This window comes from Tigriopus californicus, chromosome 12, assembly GCF_007210705.1.
Source record: "Tigriopus californicus strain San Diego chromosome 12, Tcal_SD_v2.1, whole genome shotgun sequence".
Taxonomy (NCBI): Eukaryota; Metazoa; Arthropoda; class Copepoda; order Harpacticoida; family Harpacticidae; genus Tigriopus; species Tigriopus californicus.
Window position 1 is genome coordinate 12329142 of NC_081451.1, and position 11798 is coordinate 12340939.

General features: G+C 41.2%; 2 protein-coding genes and 1 non-coding gene across 3 annotated transcripts; all 3 read left to right on the forward strand.

The window, feature by feature from the left end:
- Window positions 1-2083: 2083 nt before the first annotated feature.
- Window positions 2084-7182, forward strand: LOC131891985 (uncharacterized). Its single transcript, XM_059241697.1, has 3 exons — window positions 2084-2092; window positions 5197-5634; window positions 6784-7182. Exons 2-3 carry the CDS (start codon window positions 5234-5236, stop codon window positions 6959-6961), a joined length of 579 nt encoding a protein of 192 aa, XP_059097680.1. The 5' UTR covers window positions 2084-2092; window positions 5197-5233; the 3' UTR covers window positions 6962-7182.
- Window positions 2801-2872, forward strand: Trnaw-cca (transfer RNA tryptophan (anticodon CCA)). Its single transcript has one exon. It is a non-coding gene; the product is annotated as a tRNA-Trp (tRNA).
- Window positions 7183-10280: 3098 nt separating the features above from the next.
- LOC131891290 (uncharacterized) lies at window positions 10281-10988 on the forward strand. The gene is made up of 2 exons (XM_059240816.1): window positions 10281-10624; window positions 10667-10988. The coding sequence occupies exons 1-2, from the start codon at window positions 10281-10283 to the stop codon at window positions 10986-10988; spliced, it is 666 nt and encodes a 221-aa protein (XP_059096799.1).
- The last annotated feature ends 810 nt before the right edge of the window (window positions 10989-11798 follow it).

Genomic DNA, 11798 nt, shown 5'->3' on the forward strand with positions numbered 1-11798 from the left:
AGTGCTTGGGTCAAGAGTTCCATGTTTCCGTTCACCACGGGAATTCAATAAGTCAGGACCTTTCACCCCTGGCTGGTGGACGGAACACATCCCATTTATCATTGAACTCCTTTCTAAAACACACACTTGCTTCAGATTTGCATCCATCAGAACAAAGAAAAAGGATGATCACATCAACTTCAAGTTCAGTCAAAATAAGCGGTAAAAAGGAAAGATCTCATTAAACAAAACAACTACAGCTTGAATATCTATTGAAATACCTTTCTTTCTATCAATTGATCCGTAATCTATTTCTTACACTCATTTTTCTATCTTTCCATAATATCTTCCTTAATCTTTATTTCTATCTTACATAATCTGTTCCTTACTGCTGGGACCGACTGGGATCGACTTCAGCATCTACGCCTGTACAATGTGCAAAGGAGACACGAACTGTATGCCATATTACATACTTTTAAATGTATCAATGAGCTGTCCCATAGCAGGGACATTAATTTGGTCCATAGAGACACTGAACGTGTAACCTTTAGCCAACCTCATTGGAACTATAACAAGAATGCGACTGCTAAATCAATCATGCGCCACTCATTACTTGAGAGATGCCCAAGACTCTACAACAAACTGCCCTCCTCCCTTCGGGAATTTCATTCCGTTCAGAGCCATTCGGATATTTAGGCAAGCGCCTAAACAAACTTGCCTGCCAATGCCAGTGATGCAAAATTAGCGTTTCAAACAGGTTTTAACGAAGCCGACGTTTCCTGAAATAGCAATATGAAAGAAGGGTCAGCTTCTCGTAAACGTGTTTGAAGCCCCAAACTTGCATCACTGACACTGGTACCAGCAAACAAACGAACCTGCCAGAGCTTGCTTAAACGTCCCAATATTGTTCCCAGCAACCCAAGAAAAGATTCTTTCGAGGTCATTTGCAAGGCTAGTGGAATCTTGGCCATTCCTACCAGAAACTAGCTTTGTATCGTCGGCATAAGAAGAGAGACTGTCAGTAAAACTAAGCTTTTGAAGCGGGGCAACGAATATTACAAAAAGGAGGGGCCTAAAGATGGAACCCTGGGGAACTCCTGACTTGACATCGTGTATGTCACTAAGGGATCCCTCAACCCTAACAATTTGCTTCCTATCTTGAATGAAGCTTCTTATCCAATTGAGAACCTTGCCTTGGATCCCTATGTCATGAAGTCTATTCAACAAAAGGCCATGATCTTCTTTATCAAAGGCCTTGGCAAAATCAAGATAGACAACATCTACTGACTCGTGCCTTTCCAGTCCCTCAATGACCTGCTTTAAATGCTCAATCAATTGAGTAACCGTGCTAAAATGTGCTCGGAACTACTGATGGGATCAAACAAATGATCACGGGAGGTTGCGACTAGGGCTACCGATTTACATTTTCAGTGGGATATGGCATGATCAGTGGAATATCAGAAACCAGTTAGTTAGTCACAAAAAGTCACCCTGATTTTTCGTCTAGCAAACCAGGGTTACCTTTTTGGTCAAACCTAGCTTCTTTGGGTACTTTGGGAACGGCGGTGCTTTGAGTTTCCGAGCTCTCTGGCAATCCTGATTTTGAAAATTTATTTGATCCCATCACTACTCGGAACCCTTGCTGGCCAGGAGGAAGGACTTCATTGACTTCAAGAAATTCAACACGTTTGGACTTCATGATCTTCTCAAACACCTTCGCAATATTCGAAGTGAGATAAATCAGCCAACAAGTGTTTTTTTCCACAATCAACAGAAAAAAACTGATGTGGATATATGCGCTGCCTATCAGACATGTAAATAAGAACCCTGTCATAAAAAAAAGTATCGAAACCACACGAAAAACTTTAACTTTGATGATATTTCTATTTGCCATGAAAGAAAACTGGATGGTATGAAAGAAATAAGACAGGTCCAGCATCATCTAGCAACACGGAAGGTTGATGGTGAAGAGGGGGAAGATCCCGAGGAAGGTCTTGGTGCACACACAAGTAGCATTGGGTTGAGCGATGCAAATGGGAGCGCACTTCAATCGGCACCAAACCCTGGGCAAGATCCTGAAAATGACAAACCCCGAAANGGAAGCGGCCTCGAGGTATTTATGAAGCATTTTGGGAAAGGTTGCGTTGAAGCCGGGAAATATTGGCCTCTGTGTTTGACGGAACTCGTGATAATTGTCACTCAACCTCCACTCAACAAAATTGTTTTCGATTTTTACAGGGCGTCAAATTTTGAAGGTTCCTGAAAACATTTGAACACCTCTCAACTGAAAAAACCAGTTCGATTTGCCATGGAGTTCCAGTTTCGTTAGCAATTCTATTATCACTCTATGATAATCTATGCTATAAAGAAATGCCGTATAGGGGATGTCAAGTAAAGGAAATTCAAGGAAAAATTTCTTTTAATTTCATTAATCGAGTGATTTTGAGTGAGCTGTGTTACAAAACCCAACCAAATGAACATGTTTGGTGTTAATCAGTGAACGCACTATCAAATTAGCTCAATACCACAATGCTGATTGCCTAGACAAGTAGGTGAAATGGAAAGAATGTCAAAATTCAATGCATGCACAGTGCGGATTGGCTGGGCATGTTGTCTTTGATTTTGCTCCATGGAATAACGTCAGTTGTCCATGAACCCGTTTACTTGACTGTCCTACATGAACGACCCGACCTTGCTTATTCTGAAATTGGCCGATTCTGAGCCATAATATAATATTGAACATATAATGTTTTTATAAATATATAACATAATAATAATTATGATATATATAATATATAACATAAACATGTAATATTAAACTGACTCCGTGGCGCAACGGTAGCGCGTCTGACTCCAGATCAGAAGGCTGCGTGTTCAAATCACGTCGGGGTCAATTGCGAAAGTACATTCTGCGTGCCATTTTGATCTTTGTACATTTATATTTCCTCCAAATATGGCAAACCAACGAATTTGAGCAACATAACGCAATATGACGATAGATTCGATGGATCTCCAATTTTTGAAAGTGCTTAACTGTTCAGTAACACTCGGAGTGATGTTAGTGTATGTAGCCACTAGACGAGAAGAACATTATTCCGACAGAAAATGAGTGCTTTTTGCAGATTGAAGACCGTCTCCCAACAGGCTTTGTAGTTGAAAATATTTTTCTTTCTCAGTTTTTATCCGAGAGATGATCATTTAGACGAACAAACTCAATTCATAGGCTAGCAATAAAAATATTGGTTGGCCCAATGTTTTCAAGGGAAGTGGTGCTCCAAAAGACGACGAAGATTGCGCCTTTATTTTTCTTTGCTTTCGCGCATTGCCTGACCGCGGATGAGAAGGTTATTTATTGTTCGCGAAGGACGGCATTAAAAATTACTCAATTCTGCGTATCTTGGGCATAGTGAACCAAATTGAATACTCTCAGGATTCCGGGGTGATTGTTACATTATGCATCTGTCAAAGCAAGGAAACAATGAAATCTTTAAATCTTCAGTTTTGCTAATACCTGGAACTTCAACAAACTTTTGCATCTGACCAAACGAAATGACGTAATTCGTTCCCTTTTGTGACAAAGGAAGTGTAATTCACTTACATTTTAGAATCGTGTAATTGTAACCGTCCCAAAACTAAAAGCAATTACGCGTTCCTGTTTCAGCTTCCAGAATGGTCTTTCTTCGATAATCGAGGCCCGAGGTTTCGTTATTCATGAAAAGGACATTGCGTTGATGTATTTCAGAGTACAGGATTTGACATAAACTTGGGCAACTTTTTTAAGGAATTAATGGTTGAGAGTTCTAGTCACAAAATTAGATGAATTCATTTGCAATGTCCACGAGCTGGTCATAATGACACTTTGACTAGCTCATGTGGACTAAGTTGTGCCTAACATCCAAATTTTTATTATTTGAATCTGAAGGATTTTTTTCCAATCTGACTGAGTGAATCCAAACTTTTCTGCCCTATGTAAATTCAAATCGAAAACAAAAGCAAAGAGCTTTGCCTAATCCAATTCTGAGATTTTTTGCTGATTTTTTTTATTGATCCGATTCAAATCAATGTTAATACGCCCAATTGACCAAGTACTAGGGATCACATTACCTGTAGGGGTCAAAAATTCCATGAAAATTCCAATTTGAAACCCACTACTATCTTAGTAAAAGATATGTTTCATTTTTAAGACACACATTCATTTAGCTTTAATGAAATGTGAGCAGTTTTTGCGACCTTAACAATATGATTTGGCACTTAATAAAAGCCAAAGGTTGTCAAGTACATGAAGGAGCACAAAAAACGTATCTTGCTTTTTTAGTACCTCTTCTGTTTCAATAAGTACCTCAGTGACCTCCCAAAATTTGTGCTGACATCATACAACTACTACTTCAATGTCTCAATAGGAGCGCAGTTTTTGCAACCTCATCTTCAATACAATTTACTTGGTTTTAAACTGCATGTCAAAGATTGGAGATGTCCCATAACCGATTTGGTCAAATTGGAGCTGGCCACTCTTTGACACTACTACAAAACCTTAAAATATGATTGAAGTTTGATATCTTTAGTTTAGCCCACTTTTCCACTTTCAGCCTATTTTTGGATCTTATCCATAACGCTAGATACAGTGTGATTATGACCAGCTGATGGACCATGCAGTTGAATTCATCTAATTTTGTGCCTAAAACTTGCAACCATTGATCCCTTAGAGAGCTGTCCATGTTTAACTCAAATTCTGTAAGTACTTTGAAATCTATTTATGAACGTAGTATGCCATTCATGAATAACGAAAACGTCGGGTCTCGAATACCGAAGAAAACGAGTTAGATCCAGAATAGCCTTTAACTTTTTGTTTGTATGGTGACAGTTGTGGACAGTAAAGGCTTAGCCCCTTGGCTCTGCAGAAATTGCAATTTTGTGCTATTGCCATCTGGCATATTTTGAACATTGACTTTCACAATTTTGTATCCATTTTGGGCTTGTATATTTTTTATAAGTAGCCTTATATTTAGTTTTTGTGGTTAAACCATTTCACCACACTCAAGAAGTCAAGTCAAGTACGTAGACTTGTTTGCCTATGCTACTCTTCAAATGCTTTTGGGGGGTTCTTTTCCGTTGAGTCAAGATCAAGCCCATGAGAGGAGGTTTTCATAAAAACAAATAATTTTCAGAATTTATCTTTATGTATTCATGGTCTTTCCTATTTTTTCCATCTCTATCTAGCTTTTCAAAGGCGGGCGCCAATTACCCCCAAAATCAAATGGGTAGCTACTCGTCTCATTACAACATGGACTTGCTTCGTTTGAGTCGACCCCGTCACCAACCCCCGTTTCCCAACACTCCCACCGAACCCTTGTTTCCCTTCCCGCCCCCTCAAGGACGGGTGTCTGGCGGCGGAGTCGGAGGCGGGGTCGGGTATTACCAGGCCAGACCGGACCCGTATTACGGAGGCATGAGCCGGGAGACGTATTCAGCCCTCTACCGTGATGATTACATGATGCATGCGGCTGCGGCTGCTGTGTATCGGGCGGAATTGGCGGCGGCGGCTGCGGCTCTGTCGCCGCACGCTCCTCCAAGAAGCTACATGAGCTACTTGGCCAAGTTTAATATTTTTCCGGGAATGGCAAGTGGTGGTCCAAGAGAAGAGAGCTTCCATGGAAGGTATGCATAATTCCTTGCTATTTATTTACCTTCCGCCCAATAGGGTGCGCTTGTTGTACTTGATGTGATGTAGCCTATAAATGTGATTTTTCCTCCAAATCGGGCGCTTCAAGTTAGAGCAACCCTCAAATTCCATTGTATGTTGTAATCGGCGTGCGAGAAATTTAGATCATTGCACTTACAGGCAAGTCACGTTTTTAGCATTTAATTTGTACCCGTTTCGTCTCCAGTTCTATAGTTGAAGGTCCAAGATTCAAATTTGATGTAGCTTTCCTGAGTTTCACACACCAGATTCTGTACCCAAATAAGGTCAGATGTTCAAAATGAACACTTCAAAGGATACGAAATTTCTTTGCCGTGATTGGTTCACTTGGACGGTCATTCAGAACGCAAATCCAGGGCCGACTTTGATTGTTCTTGTTTTCAAAATCGTACGGAGTAGCATCAATTTCACTGAACAATTTTAGGCTGGCTCGAATTGAAAGCTTCACTGCCTGGAACCCTAAAAGCTAACAGTTTCGAAAACCTATTTGATGCAACTGTGGAAAGCATTTAGGGGTACCACTTGTATACAAGTTGAGATTTCATCAGTGTGTTTGTGTTTCAGGGTGAAACGGTGGGATATTCAAACCCTCTAAATATTTCAAGTTTTTAACATTTATTTTTGAACTCAAAAAAAGTGTGAAAATTTAAAGAACATAAATAACCCTGATCCATAAGATTTGTCTCTTGTATTTTTTTTGTGGTTCAATTTTTTCTAAATTTTCTTGAGCATTTTAAGTTATTTTAAAATCATCCAATGAAATGAAAGTTATCTTTAAACTTCGGCACTACAGGATCAACAGATTCTGTGTAAAATCTCAAAAGACAATATCTTTTTTTTGTTCTTTTAAATCGCTTTTTCATGCCGTATGATAACATTCCTTGTAACTTTTGGGGAGCTAGAATATTGTTACAACAAATTGACTTAGCTTCACCAATTACCACGTCCAATCCTCCTCGTACATATATCCTTCCTTGGCTTGATTTTTGAACTTTAGGAATTCAAGGTTGTTACCCAACCTAGGTTGTGGCTTCAGGGTATCAATATGAAAGTGGTAAGCTGACCTTATTCAAATCCACCCTCAAATCCCCATAACTTTGTCTCAGGTCCCCGAATTTGTTCAGCAATGAGGCCGCTGTGCCTGCGAATTCTCCTACAGAGTCCTCCATGAGGTCTGCCACGATTCGCTCGGCCGCGGCAGCCGCCATTTCTCAATTGAGTGGCAAGGCCAACAAGAACGGGATCCAGAGCCAAATGGGATCGGATCTGGGAGATTTCTATTGAAGCGAGATCTGCGTTGATTGGAATTTGATGGCTCCAGAGGAGTTCTCGAGAAAAATTCGTGGTTTGGTGTGACGTCCAAGATCGTTCCCAAGAATTTCATTCATCAGTTTTTATGGAATCTCTGTCGCTATTGGAACAATACTGTCCGATTCTATGTATGCGTTTTTTCATCTGCCTATGGTTGGAAGCAAAATATACCGTTGGAGATTTCTGTCTTTTAAGTTTGGACTACTTTTTGCAGCCCGGATCAGTTCCGAACCCAGACCCGCCTGAGGGTCAAAAAAAACATTAAAGTCACACTTTGGAGCGGGTTTGATGATTTTTCTTTGATCCTTCTAATAATGTAGAAATAACCCGAAGAAAAAATGGGTAATCGGACGGTCTGCAAGGTCGAGTACAGGGTGTCAATAAATTAAGGGCCTGATTGAAATCTTGGAGTTGCAATGATTTCGATTCAATTTGGGAGTCTGATGTCATGAAACAATGGCTTGAATTGTTGGGGCTTAGATGGCCTGATATTCATGAGTCTTTCTTTTTTTTTTTTTGATTGTTGCTCTCTGCCTCATTTCAGACTAGCAAATATGTTTGTTCTCATTAGGAGTAGGTGGAATCGAGAACACATTTGTTAACGAAGCTACCAGTTTGCCTCTCAGCTATCAGTTTGCATTCACCAGCCAACCATTCACCACTGCTCCTCACATCCCATCCCATCCAAAGGCCCTCAGCATCTCCGCAGTTTTCTTTTATACCAATCTTTGAGCAAGTCCAGTAAGTTCTTCGTCTATTTCATTTGAGTCTCGGGTTCGTCTTTCATTTTGCCCGAAATGTAGATGGCATTCCAGCAGATCAACAACCCCACATTCATGGTCTACATAGCTCGGTCTGCCAACTCAAATTCGTTGGGAGAACGCACATATTATTTAAACCTCGAAATGTAATAAATGAATATTTTTTCATAGTTCTGGGGATTATATTCCCTGTAGCGGTTGGAAAAGCCCGTGATAAAACCAAACAAAAAATAAAGATTGAAAAACAAACCAATTCTGACGAGTCTGAGCTTGAACCCTTTTTCGGAAAATTTCTCCAGATTCACTCGTTTATGCATTGCTAATCCGTATCGTTTTCCAACTTCCTTTCATTTCAGAATCAATATGATGATTGCAACGACATGCCTTTTGGTCATTTTGTTAATTGTAATCCATGGACAAGTTGGTAACTCTCATGTCGCCACCTTTCGTCAAGCCACTGACTCGTTAAAGAGTGATACCCCAAGAAGTAAGTGAAATTCCGTAGATATAGCTACGATATTGCCAAAAGTAATGGTGTGATCAAAATTGTCAGTGATGGGCGGTTCCAAGTGACGTTGATTTTTGTCAAATTCATTTTGTCAAATTTATTTGGACTTCCACTTGGATTCCTGTCGAAATGAGTTTAGAGTCTAATTGTCAGAGGATATCAATGAAATCATTGATCAATGTAGCCGAGCTATAATTCGAACTCAATGCGGTCTTCAGAAGTTGATTACTGCTTCTTCCACCAACTTTGACCGCCTTTGGTTAACTTTATAAACCAGTTTGTGGATGATCTTTTGATCGTGTCAAATCGAAAATTTTCGACATACAAATGGGTGTATTATTATGGATTAAAGCACTCAGGGGGAGGAATGGCTGCCTTCTTTTTAAACACATGAAGAATCAGGAGAAACATGAAAGGGAACAAATTTTTTGCTCAAGTTTATTCACAAGTTTGTGCCTGTTTTAGACATCATGGATGCTTAATTGATGATTATTAAAGGTGAAAAGCGTTGGAAGAACAAAAGAAGAATGAAGTTTATCCGTCAATTTTCATGGAACTAAAGATCGATGACCGATTCTTGATTTTTCTTCGTCTTTTTTAAAACATTTTTTTTTCAGTCTCTGTCGGGGAAATGAATGATCGTTTGGAATCCGATGAGGGTTCCGGAATAATGGAAACGATGATCAATGTGGAAGAATGTCCCGGAAATGGCCAGGACCAATTTACCATTTCCCTGCCGAATCCGAGTGGATGTTATATTTTCCAAACCACTGGATTCAACATGGGGGGATATCCGAATAATACAGGACAAGCTTCTAAATACTTTTGCGATTACACCATTCAGGTACTTTGTTCTTGTTTCAAAGTTTTTGCTTGCACACTTGGTTTTAAAAGAGGGCTCTTAGATTTGAGCGAATAGGATAATGTCTACATAGAAATTGGTCCCACGATGAAAATGTTGATTTGTGATGGCTTTGTTGTCAAATTTTCCCGTAGATTTTTGACGAGCTCTTCAAATTGGAAACCCCAATTCAAACCACTTCATTTTGAAGGGCTTTTTTTTGTCAATTGCAATTCCTGCCAATCTTTTGAGCTCAGAATCATCAATAGATCAAAAACACTTACATTTTCAGACTATTTTGAACATCTGTGCGGATGGAGAGCACATGAAACTGCATTCCTTTAATACTTTTACGCTCATTTATTCATTCTTTTTCTGTTTCGCTTCTAATTTAATTATGTCATTTCAGTTTGAGGCTAATGTAAATGGAACGGTGACCGTTAAAGAAAAAGATTTCCAGTTCCAAGGATCGAGCTCTGGTTTTTCCGGTCAATTTTGCGTGGATTTTGTAGAAATTACTGGTGTGAACGATGAACAGGGTGGTGACTCCGATGACTTAGATTCGGATGATGATCAAATTGCATATTGTGGCACGATTACAGAAGATAAGATCCGCGATTTCTCTAACACTTCACTTGACATTCGATTATCCGCCGACAGGACAGTGAACGGCAACGGAGCCGAGATCGTTATTTGCATTACTTAAAAGAGTTGGGGGTCAAAAGCCCGATTCTATGTTTTTGCCACTTTTATGAACTATGAAGTGATTATTTTGGTTGATTTGTTTTTCCTTTATTTTGACCGACTTCATAGTTTCGAACATTTAGATTAAGTAAAATATTTGGTGTTCGTGTGAGCGAGCTTTGTGTGAAAATAAAGAACAGAGAATCATTTCAAGAACACAATTTCAGCCTTTTTGGTCTTTTGGTCCTGTTCAAAACTAAAGATAAAGATTGAGTTGGAGTTCGTGTTAAAATGGCTCATGGAAAGAATGCAACATTTATACTGTGGCGTAACCCTCAGAGTGGAGGGTAGAAGATGGGGAGACTGAGGAAGGGACGAAAAAGAGCAAAGGATAGAAAACAAGAAATAAGAAATAAAGCACGTTCTAAAAGACCCTTTTGTGTCCCGCCTCATTGGTGACCCCGTATCCTGTGGACGTTTCCCCAGGAGTCTAGCAACATGCCATCCGATAGCGCGCAAGCCGTGCAAGCTGTGAGCCTTAAGCTTCCCCAATTCTGGAGCCAGCAACCACGTGTCTGGTTTACCCAAACTGAGGCTCAATTCGGGTTGAGGGGTATTACTTCCGACGATACCAAATTCAACCACGTTGTAGCCGCCCTAGATCAAGACACCGCTCTTCGGGTCCTTGACCTACTAGAAAATCCCCCGGACGGCGGGCGATACACAGCGCTGAAAACCCGCCTCTTGGACACTTTTACACTTTCCGAATATGAACGTGCGGGCCGGTTACTGCGCATGCCTGAGTTAGGGGATGATAAGCCCTCGTTGCTCATGGACAAAATGTTAGCCCTACTTGGTTCTCACGAACCATGTTTTCTGTTCAGGCGAGTGTTTTTGGACCGCATGCCGGACGATCTTCGGGCTACTCTTGTCCATTCCGGCGTATCGGACATGAGAGAGCTCGCCCGTTCCGCGGATCAACTCTGGCAAACCCGTTCACTAACAACGGCTTCGGTCCGGAAGGGACCAGGGAAGAAACTACTTGGCAAACCTGCTAATTCGAACCTCTGCTACTATCATCACTTATATGGGAAGAAAGCCCATAAGTGTCAGCCTCCTTGCAAATTCGTGGGTGAAGTGCAAGATTTTGTAGAATACCGAGAGCCCATTAATCAAGCGGAAAACATCTCGGCCGCTCACCAGTGAAGGAGGAGGCGAGCGGTCAATTCATCAACAGCCTATTTTTTGTCCTCGACCGTCAGTCGAAGCGCCGTTTTCTCGTCGATACAGGGGCTGAAGTTAGCGTTCTCCCGGCTACTCTTCCAGACAAACAGTACGGATTTTCCAGCCGCACCCTCCGGGCCGCAAATGGCACATCAATTCCCACTTTTGGGACCCGGGCCCTTACGCTGAGGTTTGGGGCGCGTCTTTTTGAGTGGAAGTTTCTATTAGCAAATGTGGAACGACCTCTTCTTGGGGCTGATTTCCTCCGCCATTCCGGGTTGTTGGTGGACGTCCGGAAGCAGCAACTAGTTGACGTTGAGACTTTTGACACGGTTCCATTAAGCACGGCACTTCATTCCCCAGCACTACATCTTGACGCTCTTTCCTCCTCACATAACCATTACACACAACTCATGTCACGTTTTCCTTCTATAACCACGCCTACTTTTTCTAGTGCTTTGGTTAAGCATGGTACCCTACACCACATTCCTACTACCGGGCTACCTCTTAAAGCCCGGGCTAGACGGCTGCATCCTGACAAATTGCGGGGTGCTAAAGCGGAATTTGAACGCCTGGAAAAAATGGGCGTCATCCGTCCGTCGGTCGCAAAGCCCCTGGTCTAGTGCACTCCAAGTGGTCGAGAAACCGGATGGAAGCCCTCGAATTTGCGGTGACTATAGGCGATTGAATGATGTTACCACTCCCGACCGGTATCCCGTCCCACACATCCAGGATTTCTCAGCACACCTGGATGGTAAAACAATATTTTCCAAAGTCGACCTCATTCGAGGT

What these genes read in the sequence shown, in the direction of transcription:
- LOC131891290 (XM_059240816.1), top strand. Translation starts at nt 10,281, where the DNA reads ATGCCATCCGATAGCGCGCAAGCCGTGCAAGCTGTGAGCCTTAAGCTT. An exon ending in TCGTTGCTCATGGACAAAAT is followed by an intron (nt 10,625 to 10,666) that starts GTTAGCCCTACT and finishes TTTTCTGTTCAG; the next exon opens with GCGAGTGTTTTTGGACCGCA.
- LOC131891985 (XM_059241697.1), top strand. Translation starts at nt 5,234, where the DNA reads ATGGGTAGCTACTCGTCTCATTACAACATGGACTTGCTTCGTTTGAGT. An exon ending in GAAGAGAGCTTCCATGGAAG is followed by an intron (nt 5,635 to 6,783) that starts GTATGCATAATT and finishes ACTTTGTCTCAG; the next exon opens with GTCCCCGAATTTGTTCAGCA.